Source organism: Ornithorhynchus anatinus, chromosome 6 (assembly GCF_004115215.2).
Source record: "Ornithorhynchus anatinus isolate Pmale09 chromosome 6, mOrnAna1.pri.v4, whole genome shotgun sequence".
In the NCBI taxonomy this organism is placed as follows: domain Eukaryota; kingdom Metazoa; phylum Chordata; class Mammalia; order Monotremata; family Ornithorhynchidae; genus Ornithorhynchus; species Ornithorhynchus anatinus.
This window is the reverse complement of record NC_041733.1, coordinates 36,420,005-36,433,816: the sequence shown is the minus strand read 5'-3', so window position 1 is coordinate 36,433,816 and position 13,812 is coordinate 36,420,005. Positions and strand designations below refer to the sequence as shown.

The following is a 13,812-nucleotide window of genomic DNA, read 5'->3' as shown; positions in this document are numbered from 1 at the left end:
GTTGTCTCTACCCCACCTGGGGCTCAGTCTTAATCCTCATTTAACAGATCAGGTTACTGAGGAACAGATAAATTAAGTGACTTGCCCAAGATCACAGAGTAGGCAAGGGGCAGAACTGGGATTAGAACCCAGTCCTCTGACTCCCAGACCCATGCTTTTTGCGTGAGGTCATGTTGCTCCCACACTTTAGTTTCTCACTCACAAAGTATTGGAGTGCTTGGAGTAAAAAATATGGTCCTTACTAGTGTTTTATTGTTGAGGAAGGGCTAGGTAATTTATCTTTTACTAGGCAGGAATGTAAATTTTTTCCCCTTGATTCTGAAATAAAAAAGCCCTAATTTAAAATGGTTAGTCATGTTGTGTAGTGTAATTCCTATTTCCATGAATTGCATAAACTCACAGAGACTGTTTTATACTTTTTTTTGGTTTATTCTCAAAATATATATATTTTGCCTAAATTTCCACTGTATTTGTTATCCTTTAAGAAATCAGCTTCCATATACTTAGATAATATACTGTATCTTGGGAAATATGGGACAATAAAATCCTAAATGTAAATTTTAGTGGAAAAAAGTAAACTGCCAGATTCATTGCTAGTAAGTTAGTGGTCTCATATTGACTGATCTATATATGAAAACTGATTTCCCTGACTGATTAGGAGAAAGTCAAGGAATGCTTCTCTGAAAAGTAATATGAAGGATCTAGGGAATAGTATAGATTAAATTTGATATTAAATGTTAATTTCAATATCCCCTGTAGGTTTTGAGTGAATAAAGAATTCTTTTATTTACCTGTGTCATTGTAGATATAGAAACGAGTTGTTTAGAAGAAAAAAGCAAGAGAGATCAGTTCACACAGTTGGTGTTAGCGTGTTTGGTAAGTAAATATTCTTTTGTTTGCCGTTTCTTTTGTCTTAAACTTTGCATTTCAGAATATGATGTTTGATTTTTGGGATAATGTAATATTCTCTAGGAATCCAACGTCAATACCCTCATCTGCTTTGTAGATTGGATTTTATGAAATTGCAGTTTTAGATAAAGAGGATTGCAAAGGGACAATACTGGAAAACATTCTTTAATTTGGATAATTACCATAATTTTGTAATGACAATGTTCAGGGCATCTGGTTGTCTACATCTACCTCTCCTTCTCTACCTATAGTGTGTTGACAGTTTAGAGAAGCAGCATAGTTTAGAGGAAAAAGCCCAGGCCTTGGAGTCACAGGACCTGTGTTCTAATCCTAGCTCCGCCATTTGTTTCCTCTGTGACCTTGGTTAACTGTTTTGTAAATCAGTTTCTTCATCTGCAAAATAGGGATTCATTTCTTGTTCTCCAGACTGTGAGCCCTATGTGGTGTATCTACCCCAGATCTTAGTACAGTACTTGGGCGTATAAGTGCTCAACAAATTACAGTGATTACTATTTTTAATTACCACATTAAAAAGGAAAAATGACTCTGGGGAGCTCACTGCCCTCCCAGGTACCTTCTAATCTCCTAATACATTTCTTTGTCTGTAGCCCTCCTTTGTATGTTTGGAGCACAATAGATAGTGATATTAGGGACATGTGGGGAGCAATGAGACCTCCCCCACCCTCCCACCACCCAGTTGCTAGTTTTGAGGTACTTGAGGTTACTTAGTGTTAATGTGCCACAACCATTGGAAGTGAACTGGAAAGCCACCTTGTGAATCTTAGGACCCTTTACTCAGCATCTTTCCTTTAACTATGTACTTCTGAGAAGGACATTAGGTCTGGAAGAAGCAGTGAGCTCCAGGGCTGCCAATCTCGGTGTGAAGTGCCCACATCGGGTCCATACTACCTGTGGAGGTGATTATTTTATGTAGAAAGTATGGTGGGGGGAATTAATTCTCTGGACTCTTGGGACCCTCTAGAATTATTTTTTTGTGTGTGTGTTTTTAAGTGCTGTGCCAGGTACCAAATTAAGTGCTGGGATTGATAAAAAGTAATTGGGTTGGACACAGTCCCTGTCCCATATAGAGCTCATAGTCTTAATTCTCATTGTACAGATGAGGTAATTGAGCCACAGAGAAGATAAGTGACTTGCCCAAGGTCACACAGCAGACAAATGCTGGAGCCAGGGTTAGAACCCAGGTCCCCTGACTCCAAGGCCCATGCTTTAACCATTAGGCCACACTGTTTCTAATTCACTCTAGTACACCTCCAGATCCACAGCCCCATCACAGAATTAGCATCACAAGCTTTGTGGATTCTAGGAATCCCCATTTCTTCAGAGGGCAAAGTGTGCCTCAGTTGTATCCTTGCCTATATAGTGGCCTTATAGACAGAGTGACAGCATATTAATGATGGAATGAAGCATAATTAATATTACTAGTTAAAAAATCCCCCAAAAAACCCTATGGCGTATCTTTATAGCCAAGAAAGAAATATTTAAAAAATTATTTACCATTATTTTGGATTAAATCGACCACCAAATAAGAAAAATAGAATTCTTTGTGTTATTAGGAAGTGTAGAATTTTTGTGTTATTACCTTAGGTAAAGGTTCATGTAGGTAATTCTATGTGAAAATCTCTCTACATTCTGTTTTGTGCAGTACTTAGTTTCAGACACAGTTCTAAAGGAGCGACTGGATCCAGAAACATTGGAATCATTAGGGCTTATCAAGCAATCGCAGCAGTTCAATCAAAAATCTGTAAAAATCAAGACAAAACTTTTGTGAGTATGCATTCCTTATTTAGTAGGTGAATTTACCAGTTGTCATGTGGGCTATATGATTTTGAGACTGCTTCCTAGAGTATGGTATTAAGACTTTATATCTCCATGTTTTTGATTCTTGATTGGTGGCCACTTATTATTTTTGGAGCCTATTAAGGAACACTGCATTATGGTAATAGCTCAGGCACTGTATTTTGTTTATATTTTGATCTTAGATGTTTAAGTCTCTAGAGAGAACTTATAGAGTTGTTCTCTATAAGTACACAGTACTTATAGAGAAGTTCTCTATAAGTACACAGTACTTATAGAGTTGTTCTCTATAAGTACACAGTACTTATAGAGAAGTTCTCTATAAGTACACAGTACTTATAGAGAAGTTCTCTATAAGTACACAGTACTTATAGAGAAGCAGCGTGGCTCAGTGGAAAGAGCACGGGCTTTGGAGTCAGAGGTCATGGGTTCAAATCCCGGCTCGGCCACTTGTCAGCTGTGTGACTTTGGGCAAGTCACTTAACTTCTTGGTGCCTCAGTTACCTCATCTGTAAAATGGGGATTAAGACTGTGAGCCCCACGTGGGACAAACTGATTCCCCTGTGTCTACCCCAGCGCTTAGAACAGTGCTTGGCACATAGTAAGCGCTTAACAAATACCAACATTATTATTATTATAGAGCTATGATTTTGAAAAATTTCTAGCTCAGGTAAGATACCCCAAGTCCCTCAGCCCTGTGGTCCACCTCTGCACACTGGGACTGGCGGGGATGGGCTTAGCTGGCTGAGACCAACCCCTAAAGTCCAATAGCCCAGCTGTGACTGAAACGATTTCCTAGACTTCCATAGACTACAATGGAAAGTCTGTTTTTGATAATAGTACAGTATCTAGCTTATTGGCAGAGAGCCTGTCTGCTAATTTTGTTGTACTCTCTCTAGCGCTTAACACAGTGCTCTGCACATAGTAAACTCTCAATAAAAATGATTGATCATATATATATAGAGTGCATATATATATCTATATATAGATATAGACAGAGAGAGTGCAATTTGGGCATTGATATTTGCCCCACCTTCAACCCCACAGTACTTATGTATTCACTCAGTAGTATTTATTGAGTGCTAATTGTGCAAAACACTATACTAAGCACTTGGGAGAATACAATAAGTACAACATAGTTGGCAGACTCCTTCCTTTCCCACAACAAGCTTACGGTCTAGAGGATGTACATATTGTCAGATTATATATTATGCATTGTTTATATTGATGTCTGTTTCCCGCACTAACTGCGAGCTCGTTATGAGTAAGGAATGTGTTTGCCAACTCTCTTGTACTCTCTCAAGCACTTAGTACTGCACTTAGTAAGTGCTCAATAAATACCACTGATAAAACAAGAAACTAAAATAGGGAATGAACATACACACACATACATATATACATATAATAAATTAAAGTTCCATTAGTGAAACTTACCCATATGACCTTAGGGGTTCTATCTACAATTTGTATTTGTATAAATCAAATTATAACATAGCTGGCTAATGGAGATATCTGTCCTTTTGGGTTTCAAGAAATCCCTGTGATATTAGGGTGAGAGTGTGGAAAACCAACATCGAGTTTCTGTCAAGAAAAACAACCCCCACCCCCCAAAACCAAATAGAAAAGAAAATATTAATCTCTATCTGGAGTAGATTAAACTTTTTTGGTGATAGTAGCCATGCTAGATCATTGTGTACATTTGAGCTTTATTTTTAATATTATTTAACTTCTCCATTCCATTTTAGTTATAAGCAGCAGAAATTCAATTTGTTAAGGGAAGAGAATGAAGGTTATGCAAAGCTGATTGCTGAACTGGGGCAAGATTTATCTGGAAATGTTACTAGTGATTTAATCTTAGAAAATATAAAATCATTAATAGGTAAGTAAATACTTATTTTCTGTTTCATTTAGAAAGTAATGGTCATTTTTTTTTATTGTTAGTGAAATCTTCTGGGGGGAAAAAGAAAAACTTTGCCCTAGTTATTTTTCTAGCCTCCTAAATATTCTTAAAAAATGAATTCCCATTAGGTTTTGATTCCTGACAAAAAAGCCGGCCCTTTAAAGTTTTACCTTTAAGTGAGAGTTTTTTGACCAAAAACTGGAAACTAGCCCATTGAGTAATACAAGAGTACGTGTATAAATGCACACAGTTCTTCTTTAATGTGGATTGTATTATAAAACCTTACAATATAGAACACTTGCATTGTAGTGCTCACCATTTCCACTTCTGTGTGCACATACACACTGTGCCACAATATCCAAGCAAGCTTGCATTTTGGGGTGAATGTTTGTTTCCTATTGCTTTAAACCATCTGAAAATGTGTTGTGGCAGAAATGAATATATTTACTATTGTCACCTTGGTTCTGGTTTGTTACTGGGGGATAACTGGTGGTATTTAAGAAACTGCATAATTTAATAATACCTAATAGGAGTTTACAAGCCACTTTTTCTCTTGGGAACTCTGCCAATGGTAATTCTAGCTGTGTTGTGAGGTATAATGGTAGGCTTTATTGTTTGAGCGTGGTACCATCAACTGAGCTGTTTAAATGGTTATGCCATTGTGGGTATCAATGGTATTACAGGCTAAATGTTAAATGCAATAACTTTTCCATTGCTTTAAAATTTAGGAGAGAAAAATTTTACTATTTAAAGATGTTCAAATAACCCAGCTTTGAATTTGTTGCTAAATAGTCTTCCCACTTGTGGCAAAGTGTTTACAGTTGTAAATGTCAGACTGTTGAATTTTTGATTCCTTCTCTCCCCCCACTCCCTCCACGCCATATTTCAGCATTTTAGTGATTGAATTTTTCACAGCTATTGTTAAGAGCTTGGGTATTCTCAGAGCAACTAACTCCCAGATTTTGTTTCTACTATGAATATTGCTCTTTATAACTTTGGAGTACTTTGCTTGACATGGATCTGAGGAAGATGTTTTGGAAAAACGAAAAATTTTAACTTTTTTCCCTCCCTTAGGGCCTCAAAGTTTTGGAGTGTCTTGCTTCCATTCCCCAAAACCAAAATTTTACCAGGCTGTCCCATTGATCAAGTTAATATTTTTCACTCTGAAATCTCAATTCTTTTAACTTTAAACCTAACAAAAATCATGTTTTAGATAGGAAACTGGGAGAAATTGATTGCTGAATACTTCACCAGTAATTTAAAATTGGCCCATTGTCCCTTTGGGTAATACAGTTCTATCAGTGGTAATAATCACTTTGAAGCAACTCATGCAAGAGTTGACTCGGGAAGAAAAGAGGACAATTTTCTATCATTATAAAAATTCTTGTTTTTCCCTATGCTGCCTTATGGAGCTGTCATGCTCATTCTTTGACTGACTAATTATAGAGTACTAGTGGAAATGCCTCTTCTTTCCATCAGTTTTTTCAGCATATGTCCCTTAGAGCAGCTTGTTTCTTTTTCTTAGTCTTTTGCCTGTCAACTCTGTGAGTTCCTTTGTTTTAAAATCAGGGGAACAAACAAAATTGTTTAATTCCCAAGGTACTAGCTGTGTCAGGCCACTTAAATATTGAAGATGAACGCTTGACACAAAAGGAGGTACTTCATCAAGTAAAAATGATGTAGAAAGCATACTGTATAAGTTGCGCCAAAAATATAGATTCATCAAGGTCAATGTTGGGGGTTATTTGAGCACAGATTTAGGGATGTTAAAATGGCCTTCGCTCCAAGAGGATGGATATCAAGAAGGATAAACATCATATTCTTCCAAGTGCCCTTGGCACTGACAGGATACTGGATTGGATGGCCATTTGTTTGACTTAATATATAATCTTGTGCTCTTAGGTTATTTTTATCATGCACCCTTGCTTTTCCCTATTAATTTCCTGGCACCTCTTGGAACAATATCATTTTTTCAGTAACTTTAGTGAATTTATTTACACTCTCCTTAGCACTCATGTTTATGTGTTCTGAATTATTTATTTTGACCTTTCTAGTTATAAGTATTCTTATGTTTGCCTCCCCGATTAAAACAAACTATTTGTGTGATTGGGGAATGCCATCTTTTTATTCTGTAACCTTCCAATTGCACAGTACCATGCCTCACATGAACTGTGCTTTCAAAGAGCATATGCACTTCTCACTTAGCTGGGCTAATTTAAGTCCGACTCAGTGTCATGCTGTAATTGGGCAAATTGAATTATGGAAACTGTACTTAAATAAAATGTTTGTATCTTACCTGTGCTCCTATTTATTCACATTGGACCAAGTAGTCTAATCATACACAGGAGCTGTATATGCATGTGTGTGTTTTGTGTTGAAGTGAATGTTTCTAGATTCCTCAAAAAAGTCAACTCTTGCAGAGGGCTAGCTACTATAAATCATAATTCAACTCTCCGTTTTTGTTTGTAGGATGCTTTAATCTGGACCCCAACAGAGTTTTGGATGTCATTTTAGAGGTCTATGAATGCAGGCCAGAATATGATGAATTCTTTGTACCTTTAATAGAGTCCTACATGTATATGTGTGAACCTCAAACACTGTGTCATATTCTTGGGTTCAAATTTAAGTTTTACCAGGTAATATATATTTCAGTTTATAATTTTACTGATTTATGGATATATCTGATTTTTTTTAAAAGTAGTATTGGTTGGACCCTGAATTACAACACATGAAGTATCTTTTTAAACCATTTTAGATAAGATTGTCACCTTCAAAGAATCAAAATGCATTCCCAATACTTTAATGAAAGTACATTCTTTAAATTATGCCATCCCATGTCAGATATAAATACTTTTTAAATATTGTTAATTTTGGTTTGGTTTTTTGTAGATGTTATTTGATTTGATTGCCTTTCTTTTATTGTCATGTATTGACTGATATGCATATAGAAATTCACTGAATTATGGTGAAAGCTCTGTGAAGTGCTTATTCATCAAGAAATGATTTGTCATATTACAACCTCCCAGGTTATGCGGACTGGGCAATTTTTCCCTTCTACTTGGACCAAAACTGTTAATATATTATTACCTTTTTGGGAAACATTTTTTTCCCCTGTTAGGATATGTGGAGTCAAGAATCTGGGTCTGATTCCAAGTATCATGTGAAATAAGACATAGTAGCAAGTAGCCTATCTCTAATCTCTGGGTTGCTGGTTGTTTTTATGGGCAAACAGTGGGAGATTGCATTTCTCATGTGACAAAATCATGTTATCTCAAGTAAAAGTGTAAATAACTTGTCTATTTTAGGAACCAAATGGAGAGACCCCATCATCTTTGTACAGAGTTGCTGCTGTACTCCTACAACATCATCTTATAGATTTAGAAGATCTTTATGTACATGTAAGTCACACCTACTTGTCTTAGAAGTGGGTGATGGTAAAAAAAATAAGTGACAATGCTTTCCTAGAAAGTGAATAAGGCTGAAGAGAGAGGCTGTGTGGTAATGGTACTTGGCAGGGCATTTTTGCTTTTTATGTTCTCATGAGTTACTTTATCTTCAGTTGTCTCAGTGATGTTAGACACTAGTCCCAAGCCTAATACAGTTTTAATTTTTTTTTTTAATATCCAAAAGTTATCCACCTCAGAACATACTTCTGCTCCTACCTCCCCATCCATACTCACCTACTTCTCCAGCTTGGCAGAGTAGAAAGAGCTCGAGCTTGGGATGAGAGGACCTGGTTTCTAATCTTAGGATATACCACTAGCCCACTGTGTGATCTTGGGCACATCTCTCAACCTCTCTGAGCCTCAGTATCCGCATCTTGAAAATGAATTAAATATCTCTCCTACCTTCTCCTTAGACTGTGAGCCCCATGTAGGACAGGGACTGTGTCCTACCTGGCTCATAGTGTAGCTCTTAGTACAGTGTTTGACACAGTAAATTTTTAACAGATGCCACTGTAATTGTGATGGATATTTTAATAGTGTGGTGAAACTCCTGTCGTGTGCGACGTGCTGGGAGTAAGGGTTACCCACTCCTCGCCCAGGGTGAGCAATCCAGAACCTATCCAAGTGATTAAGGTCTGGAGAAGCCCTAATTCTAGCCTAAGATTTTTGGGTGTGTTTATATGTGAACAGTGGTTATTTTGCTTCCATTGCCTCCATAGTTCCCTCTTTAGCCTATTTGAATGACTCAGTTTGGGCACCCTTCAGGAATACTTCCTAAGAGGATTGGGCCACCATGAAGTTAATTTCATATCATCTTAATTGTCTTCACTGTTCTTCTGCTGGATGACCCTAGGTTTAAATGTGGTTGCTGGGTGGTGGTTGGCTACTAATATTAAAGAGGGCACACCAAATTATAATGAAACCAGGTAATTTAAGAGTAAACTGTAGTTATTCATCTTTTCTCAGAAAGTAATGGTTCTATCCACTTGGATATTAAACTAGAAACTGTGGTTTGTTGGTCAAATCAAGTACTTGTTCTCTCTGTACATATGAACCCTCAAGCCTTATAGTTCCTGATTTTCTTTAAGGAAAAAACACTTAAGGTGCATTAATTTTTTTTATTTTTTTTTTTTTAGTATTACAACCCAAACATTTCCAATAAGGTACATGTGAATTATTTGATTCCCTTAATAAAGAAGTTCCTCTTTCAAGAAAAAAAAAACCTGTAAAATTTTATATTTTAGCATGTACTAGTGAAGATGCATAGTTCTAGTTTTCCTTACGAGGACTCATTTTGATATTAGTGCTTGAAATATAACTGAAGTGGTTATGTTTCAGGGAACAGTTACAATCAGCTAAGAATTATTGGGGAAAATTTAGTTAGGAAGCAAATATATGCGTAGCTCTTTCTGTAAACATTAAGTGCACATATTGATGGTATTTTGGTATTTTCAAATTGGAAAATCATATAGGGAAGCTGTTAGAAAAACTTAGTGTTTGAGAGAATTTTTTCCATTTTGAGAAATATTGTGCAAATGTAAATCTTAGGATGGCAGTGCAGGGGGTGGGTATTTGGTGTGAGAAGAAAAAGAAGTGGTGTTATCAGTTTTTTCTGAATAAACTGTTTTTATATTAGCTTCTTCCAGTGGATAATGCCATTCTTGAAGAACACAAACGAGAGATTGTAGAAGCTAAACAAATTGTTCGGAAACTTACCATGGTTGTACTGTCTTCTGAAAAGACTGAAGAGAAAGACAAAGACAAAGAGAAAGAAGAGGAGAAGACAGAAAAGGTACTTAATACATCCCCAAAAAGTACAACATTTGTAAGTAAAGTGAATACCAGAGAGAGATCCAAAAGAGCTACGTCAGTGTTCGTACATTTGTTGTGTACATGAGACAGTGGTTGGCAGAGTGCAGCAGGGAGACCAAATGCTACTGACACTTATTAGTTCATTGCTGAACCTGGATGGAAATAAGAGGATATGAGGATTGAAACCATAACATTTTAGAAAATGACAAGTCATGTGGGAAAATCGGGGAAATGAACATCTTATGTTTAAGGAAAAAAACAGTTAAAATGCCAGTTTGGCAAGTATGTGACCAGCCCATTTGGGAGGGAGGGTGGAAAAATTTAATTCCATTAGCAAACACAAGCAAGTTGCAGTCGAAGGGAGGGAAAGTCAGAACAGAGAGGTATGGAACAAAAGACCAGGAGAAGAGCATGGCTAAGAGTAGTGTAGATTTTTGAGACTGGAGTAGAATTGTGCATGAAAGCATGTAATAACTTTATTTTCTGTCGGTCTGTCTGAGGTCTTGAAAATGGAAGATAGTGAAATTTAAGCATTTTGGTTAATATAAACATTTTTCCTAAGCCCCCTTTTGGCAAATATATTTGAGGATCACAGCCCTATTCAAATGCACATTTAATAAATTATGACAGCTTTATTAAAGGAGATAGCATTTTTTCAATTTTGACATAAATTTCATTTTTTATTAAGAGCTTAAGAACTCCAATTTTTAAAATGTCACAAAGTTTAGAAGGATTATTGAATGTCGGTGATCAGGTTATATTTTGCAAAGGTAAACTGTTTGACAGTTGAGAAAATATAATTTACTAATGTGCTTTGTTTTCAGCCACCTGATAACCAGAAACTTGGTTTACTGGAAGCTCTGCTTAAGATTGGTGATTGGCACCATGCCCAGAGCATTATGGATCAGATGCCTCCATTTTATGCCACTTCACACAAGCCAATAGCTATTGCTCTCTGCCAGCTTATACATGTAACTGTTGAACCTCTCTACCGAAGGCAAGTTTATACATACCCTAATATGGAATAAGAAAAAAATCAATGGCAATGTCAATTGCTTTTCATACTACCACAAATTCATGTATGATTCATTGTGAAAGAGGAGCAATCCATAGTAAAATTTTGACTAAATTTGAGGCAAAAGCTATACACTGAGTGTCAGAAGCTACCAGTTTGTGGCCATGTAGCTTAATGACTAAATGATATTCTGCCCTTAAGATGTATTCCATGCTTTCTGTTCAACTTCTGTAGTGTGAATGATCTGTCCTTTACTTTCTACTCCCATTACCAAGTTCCTGTTATGTTTGAAACTTGTCTTTGAATCTGTATTTCTCTGAGGCTTTATTTCCCCAAGGATATTTTGGTAAATGTTTCTTCTAGGTGAAAATTACTGTCCTCTTTCAAACCCTAATCTATTTGTCATGAAAGTTAGCAAGTGGCATTGTAAAATTATCTAAAATAATTGGGACATAAAAATTGCAGTAGCAGCAAGTTAGAAATAGGGGAGCTAAATATCAACTGCAGTGAAATTTAATGAGCTTGCTGTAAGAAAGTAGTCCTGAATGGGCTGCATAAATCTTCCTTCTTTTTGTAGAGTTGGAGTACCAAAGGGTGCTAAAGGATCACCAATAGCATCTTTACAAAACAAAAGAGCACCAAAGCAAGCAGAGAATTTTGAAGATTTGAGGAAAGAAGTGTTCAATATGCTTTGTCACCTTGGCCCTCACCTGTCTCATGATCCCATTTTATTTGCAAAAGTCGTGCGCTTGGGGAAAGCATTTATGAAAGAGGTTAGTAAAGCAGAAGTCTTTTTCGTTTTCAAATAAGTGAAGTACGCTTTGATGCAAAGATTTAGAATGTAGCTGAATTTAAGAAAACTGTTGACTATATTTTCCATCCTCTGGGAAGCTTATTGAGTTTAGTACAAATGGAAACATTTTCATTTGGATTGGCCTATCTAAAAAAAAAAAAAAATTATGCCTTCACAGTAGTGGCAATATTTCTTCTTCAGTCTTTTGCCTCCTTTCAGCTTCTCTTGCCAGACCTTTTACAAGCCTTTTCTGTAAGTTGAAAATGTGCCTGTTAAGTGTTTTGGAAAACTTCCTTGTCATATTTAGGATCTAGGCATTTTTCCCGTTAACTGTTGCAACAGTAAGTGTTGCTCATTTGAGAACCGGAAGAAGTTCAGAAGATTAATTCTGTTTACTTTGTAAAAATCCCCAATTTTTTTATTTTTGGGCTTGTGCAACCAAATGCTATATGGTATTGAGGCTTTTTCCCCCTATTTCTAAACAAAAATCGTAATTTTAAAGCACATTTATAATGTGAGTTATGCAGAGTGGTTTTCTTTGAAACGCTGTTGTGTTACTAATGTTTAAAAGAAAAAAAATTAGTCTTTTCATCTAATTGACATTGATTCATTCAATAGTATTTATTGAGCGCTTACTATGTGCAGAGGACTGTACTAAGCACTTGGAATGTACAAATCGGGAACAGAGACAGTCCCTGCCATAGCTTGTAGAATTTGAGGGTTTTTAAATTGCAGAAGGATGGATTGCAAGCTTTCTAAATTTAAAAAGTAGTACAAAAGCCATGCTACTCTGTTTCTACTGAACTGGAATCTATAGTTGATTAGGATGCAGAGAAAACTAACCCTCTAAAACTCACCATGTACATGAGATTTCTAACTCCCTAATGTAAGAAATAGGATTTAAAAATGTCTTGTTGGAGCCTAATCTCCAGGATTTAAAAGTATTTCATAGTTGAATGCAATGATTTCTTCCCATGTCAAACTGAATTCAGAAATTACTAAGGGCCGCAATAGCCTTGAGGTTGCTATTGACTGTGCCACTTAACTAAAATTACGAACTTATGTGGAAACTCGGAATGCATTTTGTGTTCAAATAGACAACCACATCAGTGACTGAAAAGAATAAAGAATATTTTTGTCATTGCAAATTGTATCTTCATACGTTGATACAGTTCCAAGCAGTAGGATTTTTTATTAGAGGCTTCAATGTTATCTGCCAATCATGAGTTCCACTGTGACTTCACATTGTTAAACATACAAATACTGAAATTCTTGGGTTTACACAGGTCCTGCTGTAGTCACTTTGAAAGAACCAAATCATAGATTTGTTTAATCTTTGTGTAAGAAGCAAGTGCATGGTTTCATACCCCTTGTTTTATTAGTGAGTGGCCCTCTCTGAATTACAAATGATAGATTTACTGAGACTAGTGACTATGAATAAATTGTAATAACTTTTAAATTAAAAATACTTTTTATAGTATCTGTTAAACATTTACTATGTGTCAAAACACTGTTCTAAATGCTTTGGTAGGTACAAGTTAATTAGGCCGGACATAGCCCCAGTCCCACATAAGGCTCACAATCTAAGTAGGAGGGAGATTTGATACATTATTCATTAGAAGTCTGGTTTGGTCACATTTGTGGAGCACTTAATTTGTGCAGAATTCTGTACTGAGCGCTGGGGAGAGGACAGTGCAATCAGTCATTTAGTAAGCAGGTTAAAGTGTGCACTCTACTAAAGCACTTGGAAGGGGACCTATTACCAAGTTGACAGACGTGATCCTTGCCCACAAGGTGCTTACAATCTGGTTGGGGGTTAGGGATAGACACTAATATGGATATTTACATAATGTTGGTATTTTTAAGTGCTTACTATATGCAGAGCACTGTTCTAAGCGCTGGGGTAGATACAGGGTCATCAGGTTGTCCCACGTGAGGCTCACAATCTAAATGCCCATTTTACAGATGAGGTAACTGAGGGCACAGAGAAGTTAAGTGACTTGCCCACAGTCACACAGCTGACAAGTGGCAGAGGCGGGATTTGAACCCATGACCTCTGACTCCCAAGCCTGTGTTCTTTCCACTGAGCCACGCTGCTTCTCATAAGTTCTGAGGATGGGGT

At 36.6% G+C, this 13,812-nt stretch overlaps 1 protein-coding gene across 3 annotated transcripts in view; it reads left to right on the top strand.

The window, feature by feature from the left end:
- The window catches only part of THOC2 (THO complex 2), an 83,663-nt gene that overhangs the window by 27,975 nt on the left and 41,876 nt on the right, over window positions 1–13,812 (top strand). For all 3 annotated transcript variants that reach the window (XM_029067121.2, XM_029067120.2, XM_029067119.2), the window contains exons 5-12: window positions 806–876; window positions 2,573–2,694; window positions 4,470–4,603; window positions 7,094–7,260; window positions 7,930–8,022; window positions 9,707–9,862; window positions 10,707–10,879; window positions 11,475–11,670. In XM_029067121.2, coding sequence (XP_028922954.1) covers window positions 806–876; window positions 2,573–2,694; window positions 4,470–4,603; window positions 7,094–7,260; window positions 7,930–8,022; window positions 9,707–9,862; window positions 10,707–10,879; window positions 11,475–11,670 — 1,112 coding nt within the window. The remainder of the gene's footprint in view (window positions 1–805; window positions 877–2,572; window positions 2,695–4,469; window positions 4,604–7,093; window positions 7,261–7,929; window positions 8,023–9,706; window positions 9,863–10,706; window positions 10,880–11,474; window positions 11,671–13,812) is intronic.